The sequence below is a fragment of the Polypterus senegalus genome, chromosome 6 (assembly GCF_016835505.1).
Source record: "Polypterus senegalus isolate Bchr_013 chromosome 6, ASM1683550v1, whole genome shotgun sequence".
Taxonomy (NCBI): Eukaryota; Metazoa; Chordata; class Cladistia; order Polypteriformes; family Polypteridae; genus Polypterus; species Polypterus senegalus.
This window is the reverse complement of record NC_053159.1, coordinates 78,257,634-78,276,176: the sequence shown is the minus strand read 5'-3', so window position 1 is coordinate 78,276,176 and position 18,543 is coordinate 78,257,634. Positions and strand designations below refer to the sequence as shown.

The window sequence follows — 18,543 nt, the reverse complement described above, 5'->3', positions numbered from 1 at the left end:
TTTTAAATAACTAAATATATATATTTTTCTTTGTACCCTAATAAGCTTTCATATGACACTCAGGTGGTGGGTTACGACTTGCCTTTTCATGACAACTTTGATATGTGACAACTTCTTTTATATTTCGGGCACTGTGCGACTTTGTGAATTTGAGCTTTCGAGTTTCTCCGACACTCTTTGTCACTCGATCAACTTCCTTTTGTTGTTTATACCACTGTTTAAACCAACAAATAGTACGTTTTTCCTTGCCTCCACTTGGTATTCTCTGAAATTCTTCTATTTCCCCCTGTGCTTTTGCAATTGTCTTTTCACAGAATGCTGAGCTTAAGGGCTATTTATATTGATTTGCATATTCAAAGAGGCATAATTCTGGGAGAAGACGGGCGGGACAGCGGGCGCGTGCACATGCGTTATGTTTCATTCTGACCAGGATTTATGTAGTGGAAGAACATGGAAGTTGGCATTCGCACAGATTTATGCATCTGGATTTTTTTGTGCGTAAGCACATTTCTGCTTTTGTCCATACGCCATGTTATAGTTTAAAATTTACACAGGTTGTTATGCATGAGGCCCCTGGTCTGTTAAAAAATTACTTTCCCTGACTTTCCCATTACTGGTAAAAAGATGCATTTGTCTTTGTCTTTTACTTTGAAAGAAATCTAGATTTTACTTCCTGTAAATAGTTTTGGCCAAAACCAGGAGTACGTTAGGGACTGGAATGGGTTCAGTAACTGAATGAACCTTTAAGAAAAATACAGAATTGTAAAAAAAACTGTGTTTAGTACAATAGTATATACAAGAGCACAGCATGTGGTGTAGAAAAATCTATCCCATAATGCTTTGTATGTAATGGCATAGAAATGCATTACTGAATTGTGACTGGTTTTATAAAATAGGTCAATTTAACTCAACTATTCTTTCATGTTCAGATACTGCTGTTTTGAATGGCATTGTGAAGAAGGGCTTTGCAGGCAGGTACGGAAGTAAAAATACAAACAACAATATGTGTCATCATGCTAGTGTAGGAAGAAGAGCACCAAGAGCAGACAACAAAGTATTCTGCTGTAAGTGAAGGCCTTGGCACCTTGTTCTGCTTTGTATTGTGTACTGCAAGTGATATCAGCTCAGCTAATGTGGCACTCAAATAATCATTAAACTGGGTTGGCTATTTGTTGTCAGTTTTTCTCTCCATTTAATCAAAGTTGTTATGCAAAAGTGCACTGAACAGCTTTCAGTGAATTTTTCTTTTGGTCAATTAACTGTATGTATTCTACCAAGATGATCTCAGTAAAGTGTCTAGTAATGATGGGCTGCATAAAAACTGTAATATAACATTAAATTGATTGAGAAATTGACTTAACCTTAAAACCAAATGTGCCCAAATGCATCACAAAAATCATATGTCTGCAGAATCTAAAAAGCAGATCTGTCTGTGGCATTTTTTAAGCACTTTAGTTTTTCACATAGAAACATAAATCTGTTATTCATGTTGTTCCATTATAAACAATTTGAAAGAAAACTGAAAAAATGATGAATGGTTTCCGTGATACTGTAGAAAATGCTTGTTATGATACGGGAAATGTTAACATTGAAATAACTGAACTGGAGTTGTATATAGACATGGACATAAATTATGACACCGAGTCAATAATGCTGAATAATCTAAGAGATGGGAATGAGTAAAAGAAAAATCAAATACACTACATTCAAAAAGACTGACAAGACAGTAACGGTAAAAGTGTGGCTAATTAATACAAAACATGTAAATAAAGGATTATTTCATATAAGAGACAAGTTATACTGTATATTAGAGATAATTAATGCAGAAAGCTTCAATAATGCTGGAATGACAATGGGAGTGTTTTATAGATCTAACATAAATATGGGTGATACCATACAATAACATTAATGTCACAGCTGATTTTAAATAACTAAATATATACAGGAAAATATTAACAGAATTATTGACAGTACTTAACTTGGTAGGTCACATCAAAAATAAGATGGAACTCCAGTCTTTACGTGACGGTACAGGAATAATTACAACACATTTGATAATAATAGGCAATTAATCCCAACACAAGTGTTCAACCCTGTTCAACTAATTTTTGTAAAATATGATCAAGCTGAGGTTTTGTTGATCTGAAGTTCCTCTATAATACTTGATAACTTCTAACTGAACAAAACAATTGCACAGGGACCACATTCATATTTATATAATTTTCCTTTAACATAATACAATAGAAGCAATTTCCATTTTTATTGGTTTTTTTTGCCATATTATCACATATTTGCTTTGTTTAAGGGACTCATGTTTTGTTTCCCATGGCTGCTACCATATTATTTATAGCAATGTCTCTTGTTGCTAGTCTCATGGTGATATGACATGTGATCTCATCAAACTGCGACTGTAAAACACTATGCCGCCTACAAGAAAGGGTCTGAGTTTTGACTATTTCTCAAAGGAAAGACAGAGTAGTAGAAGTTCAAACATATTCTTAACAAAGAATATCACTGTAGGATTTTATTTTTGATCTGCTTTGTTCTTTCACTTGGTATTTTGGATTTCATTTTGGCATTATATTTTTAGTGTTCTCTTATTTTCAGCCTTTTGTGGTACTGTTTTTATTCAAACAGTTGAATGGGCAATTTAATCTGTAAAATTAAAGCAACAAGCAAGGATCAGTAATAAATGTCAGAACTATTGAATAGTTCACCTAAAACAAAATCCAAAAGTTCAAAGAAACAAAATGAAACCAAGTCAAAAACAAAATTATATGCTATAGCTATTGTTTGGCAGTGTCTTTTAGCATCAGCTACTTTAGGTCTTTCATTTGAAGAGTAGACAACATTCAGACACCAGGTTATGCCATCTTTTGTGGGGGCTGAATAATAACATCACAGTAATATGTGACTAGCAATGGGAGTTGTTTCGATAAACAATACGGTGGTGCTCATGAAAACCAGCACATAAAGTGGACATTTAACCTTCCTAATAATTATAGATGCTAGGTTTTGCCAGATAATCCTTTTTTCATAATGGCTACCTTTTACTGTTGTCCTTTCTTTATGAATTTCCCTATTAAGTAACTTAGAACAAATTTGCAAATAGAATTATTCCGCTCAAACTGGCTTTTTGCAATTCTCATATACTTTTTTATCATTTCTCTCATATACCCACAAGCTCAAAAGTATTTATCTGGCACATGATATACAGTTTCTTTTTGTTTATCAATTTCCTCTGAATTCCTTAATAATCAATTGATAAGTTTATATGCCTTGTAAATTTTAGGATATGCTTGCTGTGAATTCTGTGTATTATACTTTTAAAATGACCTCATCTTTTTCTTGATAGCTTACATATTTTGTCCCAGTTTATTCACTGTGCCTGCTAAAACTTGCTTTACTTAATTGAATTTACTACTTTTAGTATTTGTATATAAATGTAACCCAAACACTGAAAAATTAAACTTACTACTTTATTACTTATTGCTTCAATTCCCTCCTTAACCTGCAAATGCTATAGGGGACAGACAGATGTCTTGACTGGGATAGGGACAGAGTTCTTACCCGGACTGAATGCCAAAATGGAAAGACCGCAGGATTGGTTGGGATTGGTTTATATTGAATGGACTGCCTGAAGGTGGATTTGTGGAACAGGTTTAGGAACAATTCCTTGAGGTTCATTCCAATCAGGACCCCAGAAGGGTTGCATATGAATTGGAATGCAGAAGTGCAACCCTTTCGGAGTCCTTGGGTACTAACAGAGGGCACTGTTGGGGGAGGACAGTACTAATTTTCACATGACCCAGAAGTGCTCCTGACTGGCAATGCGGTGCTGGGTTGTGCTTGAAAAGAAATCTGCTGTCTGACATTGTGGAGTCAGAGTCGGGAGGCTGCGAGCAACACTCTTGGAGGATAGAAGGAAAAAGCACTTGTTTTGTATTGTGGTTTGATTATTTATCTTTGCACTGGTGATTCTTGGAAAGGTGCTTTGATTTATTAAATATCTTTTATGTGAACCCAAAAGTGTGTCCATCATTACTGTTTCTGAGGTTTGGGGCTGAATGATGCCCTCTGGTAGCTGCACACCTGAATTGTAAATTGATTCTTAATACTAAATGTAGTCAGGCAAGTCAATAATAATTACACCAGAATTCAGGATTAAAAAGGTAACTGAAATATGAAAAACCACTGATCAAATTCTAAGCAATTTCAAAGTGAGTGATTAAATATAGAGGAATTATAAAAACTACAGTTGTTAAATTTAAATTCTGCATTGAATGGCTGCAGCTAAACCAAAAATATATAAACTGGGATGAATTTCTACAAGTACAGGTGAATGACAAGCAAAGGGGTAGAATTTAAAAAATGGTTAATGTAATGGTGGACAATTTTAAAATTAGGAGCAGGAAGATAATTATTAGATTTCTGAAGGGACTGAGCTAGGACATTGGAACAAAATAACACCTAACATTTCAGCTTTTAATCTAATGAGCCCACCAAAATTAGAAACAAGAAAAGGCAGCCCTGTCCTCTCATTGCCTGAAGCTGCTTTATCCATTACAAAGTGGCGGAGAGTGCATGAACCACAACCACTTTTACAGAGCCAATTTAGACTTGCCCAGTAATCCAGAATGCACATCCTTAGCAGCGGTGGGAAAGTAGAGGACACAGTCACAAACACACATCAATGTCAAAAAAATATGTCAACTTTACATACGGTACACATGGATGAGAAAGGAAGAATAGTCCCAGGTAGGAGCACTCACCATTGCATCACCACACCACCCGAAACTGAGCTGAACAACAGTTTTTCTAAAAATGGAAAACTCAAAACTAAAAGGTTATTTAAATATTTTAGCAGCAAAGGAATGGAAAGCAGTAAAATATTATATTTAATGTACTAAAGGGGAAAATAAAATATTTTGACAGATTTTACAACTAGCAAGGGGCTTACCTGGTAAGAAAGCGGATCCTTTCTTTAAAAGTGAAACCCTCAGTGGAGACTGAAGATGCTGTTCATGTGCCAGTGTGGGTAAACATCTGCCAGTGGGCCATATGCCTCATTTGTTTAAAGAACTCCATAGAAGTATATATTTAAATGGCATGTGGATCTGGAGAGACCTACCTTTCTTTCCTTTAGAGCTACATATATGGTTGCTGTGAGGAGTATCTATTCCTTTATTAATTACATATAATTATTCAGAGATGAGAGACGCCACTGACACAACCTTAGAAATTTCTGAAGACAACCAGAAGTACTTTCAAGGATAGTTGTTGAATGTGTAAATCTGTGAAAGGGTTTAACGCTCACTCCTTACCGGTGACCAACTGAGATAAATTTAAGACCACAAGGGAGGTAGTGCAACCAGATTTCAAAAAGTGAAGTTTAAGTACAGGAAATGAGGCAAACTACTCCCATAGACAGACAAATGCACAGAACTGGTAGTTTCTAGATAATATTGCCTAGTCTGTTTGCTGTTATACTTTGAGTTTTCCCTTTGATTATCCATACATTATATAGGGTGGTCCAGATCTAATTATGCAATTTTCATTACACTGTAACTTACTACGTTTATTACATCGAAAATTACCAGACCATTGAGAAGTGTGTGAACTGACAACATGAAGATTTGTTTTTGCCCCGAATTGGAATTGTCCCCGCATAAATCAAAGTCATCTAGACGATCTGGATCTGCATAATTAGATCTGGACCACCCTGTATATTTTTGATTAATAAGCCGTCATTTAATATAAATATTTTGAATTTGGAATGGGTCAGCATGTTGCTCCAGTGGTTAGTGTTATGGTGTAACACTTTCAGAGGCTACATTAAAATGGCAATCAGGTCACTGTTAGTCTAGAGTTTGCTTGTTATTACTAGGTCTGTTTTCTTCAGGTTTCCCAGAATTCCTTCCACATCCCAAACACATATGTATTATGTTGTGTTTTGACTCTAAAACACCCCGGTGTGGGTGAGTATGGGTGTGAGTAAGTCCTGCAATGGGCTGTAGCTTTGGCAATTAAACGGAAGCACTTGTTGAGCACAAGAAAGAAAAGCAAATGTAACATACCAGTGTCTCACAGAGTCAAATAGTGTCCTAAAATAACATTAAATGGGAATTGTTCTTTAAGAAAATGTAAGAAAGATGTATCAGCATACCTTAGTAACATAAATGTGGTCAGGGTGATGCTTTGATGGAGTGAACATAAGAAGCAGTCTTTCATACAGCTGGATTCCACTGAGTGATGTTATTCCCATGTACAAAAATATTCCAAAAAGGACAGCCAGGGGAATTAATTGTAAAACATCTGTCATAACCATTGAGCAACCTGTAAAGAGAATATTTCATTGCGTAATAAAATTTAATGACCTCTTAAAACAGTAAGAAATATAAGGATTTTTAAAAGAAATATTTCAGTTACTGTTGGAAAAAGAAGAAAGCATGGAATACAGAAAGCTTAGCAAATTTTCAAAAGGGGACATTAAAAGGTTGTAAAAGAGTTCCTTTCATTTATCAGGAGAATACTGATTGGGAGGATCACTACAGTGTTAAAATATGATGGACAATTCATTAGGGAACTCATTAAAGAATGTATTTGTAAATGCAACCTGTTATGATTCTTAAAAAAATGTTACTTGGGTTATTCGGTTCTTGACAAAACCACAACACTAAGACAGAGAACATTGTTCTGTTTAAGTTCTGTTTCTGCTTTGCATATTACGAATAAATATGTACAATTTGTCTGTGCAAATGTTGTAATTGATTTGATCTCTTCATAAAAGAAAGGATCAAAAATGGTAATTATTTGTTCTGTGAATGTAGCAGAAACTACTTTCAAATGGTGAAGACAGAATAGTCTGAACAAGCTATGTCTGTATACAAAAAGCTGAGCTTGCTGCTGAACCAAAATGGCAAAAAACAGCTTGCAGTCAAAGAATAAAAACATAAAGAAAAACCTTGGACAGACCTTGCCTAAGAAACATATTTTCACAATAGAAAAAGAGTAATTCTTTTTTTTTAAACAAACACAGTCAATCACAGAGCTCAGAGCCCACCACCAAAACTTACATGATAATGCCCAATGATGTCACATTCATGTATATACAGTACATAATAACCAATTCTTTAATGTTGATAATTAATTAGGTTGCCAAGAAACTGATATGGGAAAAAATAGTAATTACAAACAAAAGCATTGTTGAGGAACAAGATTCATAGTTAATCCTCAAATCAGGTTGTCCTGCAACAGTTCCCAGCTTATTGGTTATTAATACAAATGCAAATGGATCAGTCCTGACTGAAATCATGTATTTTAATTTTCATATAGTGTATATTTGAAGTACTTCAGGCCTTTTTGAAAAATTGGATAGACGGGGAATTTTATTAGCCATCAAAGGACTGGCCTTTGGGCAAAGTTTGTTGTGCACTCCTGCATTAAACAAATCAGCTTTTCACAAATTGATGATACAGAACAAAGTAAAAAATATGCAACTGCACAAATGTTTAAATAAATGCACACCCTTTTGAAAAACATTTTTAACTTTCTAAGTGATCGAATCAATCATTTAGCAATGTCACTAGTTTTGTTTTGTCTGTTTGGGTGCTAATTTTCACCTAGCATTGAGACAAACTGCACTTTTAGGTTTGCTTCCAAATGCTTGTTTATTTGGTATTTTTAATGACTCAAATATATTGACTGTATAATGAATTTTCTTCCTAAGTTAGCTTAAATAAGACATGTACATTTTAAAAAATAATATATAACCCCATTCTTAATCCTGCTTAATCCAACTCATTGTCCTGGGGTGGGCAGAGCCTACAAGACAGGAGCCCCAGCAAAGGAAGCAGATGAGTTAAAAATATTCAGGATTTCCCATAACTCCTCTCTGCTATTTTATTTTCTACTCCTGGTTTGCTTTGAAGTAAAGTGCAAGTCACTAGTCATATACTGTATAGGTGCACCTTTAATATGAAAAATGGCCAATGCCATGCAGAATGAATCTAAACTCCCTTCCCTTTAATCAGGCTTTGAGCTGTGTCTAAACCTTTACTCATGGAGTTTCCAAAATGAACAACCAAGAGCCTTCTGCAGAGCTCTGCTTTTCATTTTGAATGTTTCAGAATTTCCACATACAATAGAAAAACACATATTTTGCCTTTTTTATGACGTCTGGAGCAATAAAGATAATTAAAATAAATCCCTCTCACTTTGCCCCAGTAGAATATATATAAAAGTGCATGGAGTGCCTGTAATGATAAGCAAAGATTATAAATAGTTAATTTCATTATGGCATTGCGGACTATACTTATTTTTTCAGTTATCTTACTTAAGCATCTTCACGGAATAGCAATTTATTTTTCCTAATTTTATAATAATACAGTAGCACAATGAATTCACTTACCCACTAAGACAGATACCATCATCCCTGTAACTCTCTGCTCTTTGACTTCCCTGATTTTGGGCTTTTCTCCTGGGGCGGTTGCTTTGCTCATCACAGTCAAGGCATTGACATGAGTGACTGAGCGAACTGTGGCAGCAGTTAACCATGGCAGGCCAAAAAGAGGACAAATGGCTCCAAGCGTCACAATCAAAAGTAAGTCCAAATGAAATCCAGACCCCTTCACCAATTTTCTTTCCTTCTTGCTGACTATGAGGCTGATGAATGAAAGAGGAAGAAAACAGCAACAAAAACAAGTGAAGTTTGTAACTGTAACAGTTTTCAGGGTGTGTAACAGTCTATTGTCTTGTTCAGAAGATGCATGTAGCTGGGATATGGTGTATTTTTCTTTGCTCCTTTTATCTGTTTTGTAACATAAAACTGTCTGAAACTTTGGCAGTTTTGTCGTCTGAGTGACTCATTAATTATTATTTATAATGGTATTTCCATTAAAATAATTCCTGTTCAAGGCTACATTTCTAATGGTGACCTATAACATTCCACTGACTTACTTGTTTTATTGTTTTAGAAGTTTTTAATTTTACCAAAAAGAAGAAAAGAAAGCTGGTTACATCTATTGTACATCTTACCTTTGTGGTAACTGTTTTCAAAATAATAAGCTGATAATATTTATATACAGTATACATATAGGCATCATATGAACAATAAATACACTCAAGTGTAGGCATTTCAAAATAAGTCATTAAAATAACCACAACTGAAAAATGTATGAAAACACTCAAAGGGGAGCAGTGGTCCAATTCTGTTATTTCTTCTTTTCATTCTCACAGAACTGTATAAAAAAATCAATCTGTGTGGCTTAATGTATCCCAACAATTGAAAGAAGTGTTTTAGGATGACACACGGTTGGATGAATGGATGGGTGTTTCCTAATCAAAAAGCTTTAATGGATTTGAGTCTTTCATCATAATGTCTTTACATAATAGATGCTACCACAGGTGCCAGGAGCACAAGGTAATAACTAAATAAAAAGGTGAGGAACTCCACAGAGCTCAGAGTACTCATATGAGTCCAAAGAAAGTACCTAGAAGGTTGTTTGGTCCAAGAAGGTCACCACAAGTTTATGGACTAATACTTCTGATCAGCTGGGATCTCCTGCACCATGTAGAAGGAACTCAACTCAGAGGTCTGGTAGTTCATTGTAGCTGCATGAAGAAGAGGAACTCTACATTATGCTGCCTGAAGTACAGTCCTGAATTGGGCCAGGTACCAACTGGTATCCATGAATTGGTTGATTTTAGGACTTGCAATTTTTTGCAGTTTCATTAAAAATGAGAACAATATAATAATAGAATAACATTGCATTGATGTTTTCTATAATGTATTGTTTTTCTGCCTCTTCTCTCTGATACTATAATAGCTAAGTTTTAGTTGATGCTGAAAATAATGCACAACTTCTAACAGCACGCATAGGGTATGTTCTTCAAAAGAAAATGCATTTGCAAACAATTATCACATTACTGTTACAGAACCATATTATTTGAAAAGGAAATATCAACTATTTAATAATCCATCTCAAATAGATTTGAATGTGTGACCACACTTTTGTGTCTTAATTAAATGAAAAAATAACCCAGATTACACAAAAGTGTTTATATCAGCTGCCTAACCGATATACAGCTAAAACAGTATGGCTTACACAGACTTGATAGCAACTGTTAGTGCTAATATACCTGTACTAAGTTCAAATCACAGCCTTGTCGCTGTCTAAATGGAGTTTGCATGTTCTTCCCATTTTTGTGTGGGCTTTTCTGTGAATACTTCAGCTTTTTCTATATTCTAAAGTCATGTATGTAAGGTTGTTTGTCAAATCAAAATTCCTCAGATGACTGAGTGGAGGTAAGTATGTCTTGTGATTAGTTAACATTCAATCCAGGGAGGATTCCCGCCATGCACATATGGTTGCTGAGATATGTTCCAGTTTTGTATGACACATGAGTTGGAGTATAAGTGTACAGAAAAGGAATGACAGAAGTTTTATTCTGTTTATTGTAATCTTTTAAAATGTAGTGTATTTAAAATAAATTGCCAGTTCATGCCCCGTTTTCAAAGTTTTGTTTTCTACTTTAAAACCATTGCATTTTAAACCCCACATCACACATGTGTTATGCAATATCTAGGGATGTAGCCCTGGAACAATTTTATTCTTTACTAGCAGAATACCCGCGCTTCGCAGCTGCGAAGTACTGCCTTAAAATTTTTATTAAGTAGAAAATTAAACCTTTTTAAATTGAGGGAAAATATACCAATAATTATTTGTTAAGGATCTCTTTATATACCACATTTTGAGTTCGGCCCTCTGGTTGTAATATGACCAAGCTGTGCGCTGAGCTTACTCTTGAGCATGCAACGTACAGTTGGCCATGTGAACAGTAATCTTGTTTCAAATCTCACAGCTTGGATTGCTGCTGTCATAATCGGTTTGAGTTTCATGGTTTGTTTCAATTACGACAGTATTTGCAGGACTTGTGTTGAAGAGACATTCGGCATCTGTCAAGCGTTGTAAGCATACAACCGGTTTCATCAATAACTTCACATCCAGCTTTTGAGAGTTTAAACATTCATAAACATCAAAGTGTCCACTACTGAAATCATCACCTGTGAATCTAAGATGTTTAAGAGGCATTGGCGGTTGTCGAAAGGTGTAAAATATTTGGCCATTTCGGGACATTTGAAAGCGGCAGCCATCAACTAACATGCAGAACCATAGGTGAAGGGCTTAAGCATTTCACTCTTCTAGTGCTCCTGTGTAGTATAATTATCTCCTGTACCGTCATCAGTCCACACCTTGAACCTGTCCCAGTCATTCAATACATAAGACACAATGTTCCTCCAGATATCAAGAGTGAGCCTGATATGTAACAAAGAGAATGGAAAAGGCAGGTGGCATCTCCAGGCATGGAAACCACTCGGTAAATGACAGTTCTTTGATCGATGGTGATCACCTCGATAGACATGTTAATAGGGGTATGGTTGGAATGATAAAGGAAATGGGTACCTGAACAATGTAAAGTAAGTCTAAAATACCTACACAATAACTATAATCGTAATAAACGAACAATAAAACAGCGGAGAAGCTGTGGATTAAATAAAAAGGCTGCAGTTTTCAGAAGGGAGACGTGAATCCCGTGGCGAAGCAAGGAAGGGAATGTAGAGACCGGAGCGACGGACGGCCTTATATAGGCAGGCAGCCAACAACGTAGGAGGCGTTGGGATGGGGGACCCAACGGCGCCTCACACGGTGACCGAGCTGCAGGCTACGAACATATATATGTACGTAAGTAGGATTCAGTTAGCGTTGTCATTAGTCAGGTTTTTGATGGTATTTCCCCCTCTAGTGGGCATTTTGAGTATTTTCAGGACTTTATGCTTTTGGAACTTTGAATTTCGTAACAGTTTGGATTGGATTCAGTTTCCTTTAAGGCAACTCCTTTATTGTTCTTTTGAGCATTTTTGTAGTTTTCTATTTTTTGAAAAACTATATTTCTATAAACTATGAAACCAATTATATCTTAAACCAGAGTTTTTATGGTTTCTCACCTTTAAGAGGAACCCATTAAAGAATTTGAAACTTTAATGGCACCTTGAATGTTAAAAGCCTGTTTCCCTGTTTTTTTTTTTTAGAACATGCTCAGTTTGAAGTCAGGCTGCCTGAGGTGAAGCCTTTTTAGAGTTTCAGACCAGGGAGGTAATAGTCTTAGTTTTGGATATATTGAGTCCTGAACCCCTTTTTGCCATTTGGTTTGCAGTTAATCATAATACTGATGCCACTGAGTGACAACAGTAAGATGAGGAGACACAAGCATAGCTGTCAAACATACAAGTACACTTGACAATAAATTTGAAAATAAACAGCAGAATAAGTCTGTAAGGAACAGCCAGTCACTGAACTTCATACATATTCTCAAATTTTCCAGGAAGCCAGTTTTCCTGGCATTAGCTATTGAGGTTAAAGGATGCCAGCTAAGCAATGCCAACATTTGTTGTAGATTTTATTTAAAGAAGTTAACATTCCATACAATCAAGAATTACTTTAACAACAAAGAAAGTAACAATACATTTAATCGAGACAAACTAAACAAACCTAAAATTCAATGCCAACATTTAATTGCCGCTTTAATGCTAGAATTTGTAATGTGCACAAGGTTTTAATGACTTCTAAGTAAGTGTTCAGTGTTATAGTTGCAGTTGTTAATTGAATTCAAATGTTACAGCTTTTATCTCTCACTATAGCCACACAGTAGACTAACACTAAAACTATTCATAGTTAATGTTAAATATATGTTTATAATCCAGTAGATGAAAAAAAGATGTTCATCCAGTTAAGCTAAAGTTGTATTTCTTTCAGCAGAGTAGCAGTTAATGCTTATGTTCCTGCCTTGAATTTGCTGATAGATCAAATTCTTACAATATACTGTATCTGGGAAGAATTTATACATTTTAAATAAATACAGTATAATATATTTCTTGGGAAAGTTCCATCACATATAAATATAATCATTTAAACTTGCTTTTTGTACACGCTACCAGGGCATACACACTGGCTATTCAGTGCAAATTAAAAAAAAGGCTTTTAAGAAATATTGCATAAGGGAAAAAAACATCTGTGCACTAACTCTGTATTGTAACCTTGTCTTTAAAATAAAGCTGACATCAAGCAACTGAATTTTACCATTTTCATTAAATCCTGTATTAACAAATGGAGTTAACTGCTAAACTTTTTAAAACTAAACAAAATAACTAAATATTCTGCAAGTTTTTTTAACTCTATTGTTGTGTTTATTAAGAGACACAGAGCAGTTACTTCCTATGTAAATGAGAAACTAACCAAAAATGTGCAATAATTGCTTAGGCTGTATGCACGCAGTAGCTACACAACCATAACATCATTTGACTACCATCAGGAAGTGAAGCCCTCTACTTGATGTCTTACTTCTGAACACAGGATTGTTTAAATTAACTTAGAATGTAGGCCATGCAGGCTGTTTTTATATGAACCCAACCATTTTATAGATGATTTATAAAAGGCTACATCTAATATATAAAGCAGAGTCGATGTATGTGTGTATGTTTGTTTGTCCGCCATACAAATCTGCACCGGTTGTCCGATCGCCACCAAACTGGGGATGGGGCTCCTTTGTGACCAGGAGGAGGTGATGGGGTATTTTTGGTTGGGAAAAATGTTCGTGGTGAAGCGCAAGGCACCTTTTCACTGACACAACGTTTGGCACACGTCCCCGTACTTATCATCAACAAGATGGCCGCACGTTGCAACAGACGTTCACGGCAGCACCATCTAGCGCCACCTTTGGTCCTTGTGCGTCGCTCTTTACCCATGTTTCTTTAAATTGCCAAGAGATGGCGGAAGTGTACAAGTATGGGAAGGCCGACTGCTTTGTTAAAGGTGAAGGGGAACTGCCGTATGGATGTAAAACGTGAACAACCCAGTGCGCATGACCGGCTCACACACCCGCGTTTCCGCGGGTCACACTCCCACACGCACTGATAGTGCTCTATTTCATTCGCCAACATCTATTATATGGAAGCACATTTGAACAGAGACTCGCCTTAAAAAGATAGCATCCTTCCCCCACCATTTTCCCCACATGCAGCAGCGGTTGTATGTCACTTTTCTCTGTACTTATTAATGCCAACGTCCGTTAGATAACAGCATGGTTCAACACAGACGGTCCTTACAAACAGACCACCCCTCCCCGCCATTTTTCCCAGTATGGTTTCAGTGCTACTCTTTCTCACTGGCTTTCCATATTTGTGGTGGTATTTGCTCGCTTTCTGACTCACAGTACCATTTCAGTGTTGCTCTTTCTGACTGACTGGTGGTATTTGTATGCTTTCCGACATATTGTAAATAACATAAATTAATCTCACTGTGGTGCTTATTCAATAAGTAATACCATGTAAAACATTAAAATTGTTCTGCTTTTCACCAATATACCCATGCCACCGAAAAAAAGAAGTAGAATTGGAAAGTCCACTTCAGATGCCAGAAGAAAGTCTATTTCAAGGGCGTCTGAAACGCCACAGCAGACAAAATCGAGTGGGGGAACTTACAATAAAATGTGAATCACAAAACTGTTTGATCTATTTCTATATTCTGTTTCTTACATTTGGAAAATTGACTGGTTATAGATTCCTGGACAATGCGGGTAGTCCTGCTAGTACCTTATAATCCTGTCCAAAAGGAGGACTAAATGTAAGAGATATCAATGTATCTTTCTTTTTGGTTGACCAGAAGTTAGCAGCACATATGTCATGTAATCTTTGCTTCTAAGAATTATTCTGAGATGGCCGTTTCCCACTTTGACAGTCATGACCCAAGTTCTCATAGGTATGGCAGGAGGCTGGGGGACAAACCCAGCTGGGACACCTAGAAGGATCGGGAGGTGATCTTTATGTCCCCTGGGCCACGAGTTTGCAACCTCTCTGGATAGCAATGGGACCACGGGGAAGTAGCAGGGAGGCTCAAACCCATTGGGGCCCATGGTTATCTCCTCGTAAAGCCTCATAAAGCCTGGGACATCTGCACTTGCGCCACACTTGGGAAGGTGGAGGAAGGACCTTCCAGCGACGCCCAGAGTGCTTCCAGGTGCTCATGCGGCACTTCCACCACACCAGGAAGTGCTGCCAGAAGAACATCAGCAAACACCTGGAGCAAATCCGTGTGACTATAAAGGGGGTCGCCTTCCTACAGTCAGGAGCGAGAGTCGGGTGCTGGAGTAGGACGAATCTGCAGCACAAGCCTATGGATTTGGGGTGATTGGTGCGGGAGCACTGTGTGCTGTGCGGGACTGTGTGAGGGACATTATTGTTAATAAATCCGTGTGTTTTATAATAATACCGGTGTTTGGCTGATGGTGTCCGGGCTAGTTCTCACATAGGCTAGACATTCCTTTAGCATGTTAAACGTTTAGCTGATTGACACTAGTCTGAAGAAATGTGTTCCCTTTTAACTCTCAGAATGTCTAAGTAGTTTCATTGGATTAGGGACACATTTAAAATCACTTCTGGAGAAACAACATTGCAAATATTTATTATTCATTTATATAATTAAAGGGAAAAAGTTTCTTACACAGTCAAATTAATTTGTCCTTGGGTATTTATTAAAATTAAAAGTTGGTTTATGGTGATTCTAAATTGTCCCTAGTATGTGCTTGGTGTGTGGGTGTGTGTGTGCACGCCCTGCGGTGGGCTGGCGCCCTGCCCAGGGTTTATTTCCTGCTTTGCGCCCTGTGTTGGCTGGCATTGGCTCCAGCAGACCCCCGTGACCCTGTAGTTAGGATATAGCGGGTTGGATAATGGATGGATGGAAGTTGGTTTATATGAAGCAGAAGGTTTTCTTACTACAATTTCATCAATTTCTTTCTGTTCTTTCCTGACAAGAAGAGCTGTAGTGAGGTATACTTATATTGGTTTGATGAAACCCTGCAGATTATGTCTGTCCAAAGCACTGAGGAGCGCCTGGTCTAGATATACAGAAATACAAGATACATGCAAATGTAGAAATATAAAATAATGCAATATTCTACATTATAACAACAACAGCAACATTTATTTATATAGCACATTTTCATACAAATGATGTAGCTCAGTGCTTTACATGACGAAGAAAGAGAAAAAAAAATGTAATTGTACTGCCACACTAAAGTTGGGAGTAACATGCATCCTGCTAATTCCAACACGTTGTTGTCATTATAGGGAGATTATCTAGCAGTAACATAAATGTTTCTATACTCAGCAAAAAAAGAAACGTCCCTTTTTCAGGACTGTGTATTATAACAATAATGTTTTAAAAATTCAAATAACTTCACAGATCTTCATTGTAAAGGGTTTAAACAATGTTTTCCATGCATGTTCAATTAACCATAATCAAATAATTAACATGCACCTGTGGAATGGTCGTTAAGACCTTAACAGCTTACAGAAAGTAGGCATTTAAGGTCACAGTTCTAAAAACGCAGGACACTAAAGAGACTTGTCTACCGACTGTGAAAAACACCCAAAGAAAGATGCCCAGGGTCCCTGCTCATCTGCGTGAACGTGCATTAGGCATGCTGCAGGGAGGCATGAGGACTGCTGATGTGGCTAGGGCAATAAATTGCCATGTCTGCACTGTGAGACGCCTAAGACAGCGTTACAGGGAGACAGGAAGGACAGCTGATCATCCTCGCAGTGGAAGACCACGTGTAACAACACCTGCACGGGATCGGTACATCCAAATATCACACCTGCGTGACAGGTACAGGATGGCCACAACAACTGCCCGAGTCACACCAGGAACACACAATCCCTCCATCAGTGCTCAGACTGTCCGCAATAGGCTGAGAGAGGCTGGACTGAGGGCTTGTAGGCCTGTTGTAAGGCAGGTCCTTACCAGACATCACCAGAAACAACGCCGCCTATGGGCACAAACCCACCTTCGCTGGACCAGACAAGAGTGGCAAAAAGTGCTCTTCACTGATGAGTCATGGTTTTGTCTCACCAGGGGTGATGGACGGATTCGTGTTTATCGTCGAAGGAATGAGCGTTACACCGAGGCCTGTACCCTGGAGCAGGATCGATTTGGATCGATGGCTAGGGCCATTCCCCCCAGAAATGTCCACAAACTTGCAGGTGCCTTGGTGGAAGAGTGGGGTAACATCTCACAGCAAGAACTGACAAATCTGGTCCAGTCCATGAGGAGGAGATGCACTGCAGTACTTCAAGCATCTGGTGGCCACACCAGATACTGACTGGTACTTTTGATTTTGAGCCTCCCTTCATTCAGGGACACATTGTGAAACATTTTTAGTTTATGTCTTATGGTGTTGACTCTTTTAGTGTTCATACAAATATTTACACATTAAGTTTACTGAAAGTAAAAACAGTTGAAAGTCAGAGGACGTTTCTTTTTTTGCTGAGTATATATGTTAATATGTATACTTACAGAGCAAATTATTAACAACACAAATGCACCTGCTTATCCATGCAGCCGGTCATGTGGCAGCAGCACAACCAATAAAATCATGCAGATACAGGTCAGGGGCCTCAGTTAATGCTTACATCAAACACCAGAATGGGGAAAAAATGTGACCTCAGTGATTTTGACTGTGGCATGATTGCTGGTGGTAGACAGGCTTGTTTGAGTATTTCGGTAACTGATAATGTTCTGGGATTTTCACGCACAACAGACTACAGTTTACTCAGAAACATGCCAAAAATAAACAAAATCATCCAGTGACACACTGCAGACAGAAACACTTTTGTTGATGAGAGAGGTCAGAGAGCTGACAGAAAGGCTACTGGTTTCATGAACATGACAATGAGTTTAGTGTTCTTCAGTGGCTTTTCCCGTCACCGGACTTGAATCCAACAGAATACCTTTGGGATGTGGTAGAACAGGAGATTTACAGTGTGAATGTGTAGTTGATAAATCTGCAGAAATTAAGTATTGTAATCATGTCAACATGGACCAGAATATCAAAGGAATGTTTCCAGCATCTCGTGGAATTCATGCCACAAAGAACTGAAGTTCTTTTGAGAGCAAAAGGTGGCCCTACCAAGTATTAGTATAGTGTTCCTAATAAATTGTTCTGTGAGTATAAACAGCAACAGTTTATTCAAGGGGTATAACTCAGATTCTGAAAAGCCACAGGTTTTGGTTCCAGCCAGTTTTCTAAAGAGGAAGAGTCTTTTTTATCTAGTCTTTTACAGTGAAAAGTACGCTTTGATGTGGACGTTTTTAAAAGAATCACAATATGAAATGATGCAGCTATTTTTGTATGATTCTCCAGAAAATATGTCCCTAATCTGATTCTGTGGATTTTGAATTCTTACACCAGCTCATTACGTCCAGTGACATCACTTATTTCTGTCAACTATACATACCAGCATAGTCAGCATGGTCCCCTGCCTACCTGACTAGCTTTTAAATAAGCACTTCAACAATACAATGCTGAAAACAAAAATTAAAAAGGCAATAGTCTTAAACAAACAAAAAGTAGTATTTATACAACAATGATGTATTGAAAAATACAAAGAAAAAGAATTTGTATAAGCAAAAGCATAGGCACTGATAG

At 37.2% G+C, this 18,543-nt stretch overlaps 1 protein-coding gene across 6 annotated transcripts in view; it reads right to left on the bottom strand.

Annotated features, from left to right (window-relative positions):
• Nucleotides 1-18,543, bottom strand: part of slc4a3 (solute carrier family 4 member 3) — a 274,743-nt gene that overhangs the window by 12,025 nt on the left and 244,175 nt on the right. For all 6 annotated transcript variants that reach the window (XM_039756390.1, XM_039756394.1, XM_039756391.1 and 3 more), the window contains 2 exons: nucleotides 8,411-8,664; nucleotides 6,167-6,336 (listed from right to left, as the gene is read on the bottom strand). In XM_039756390.1, the coding sequence (XP_039612324.1) occupies nucleotides 6,167-6,336; nucleotides 8,411-8,664 (424 nt within the window). The remainder of the gene's footprint in view (nucleotides 1-6,166; nucleotides 6,337-8,410; nucleotides 8,665-18,543) is intronic.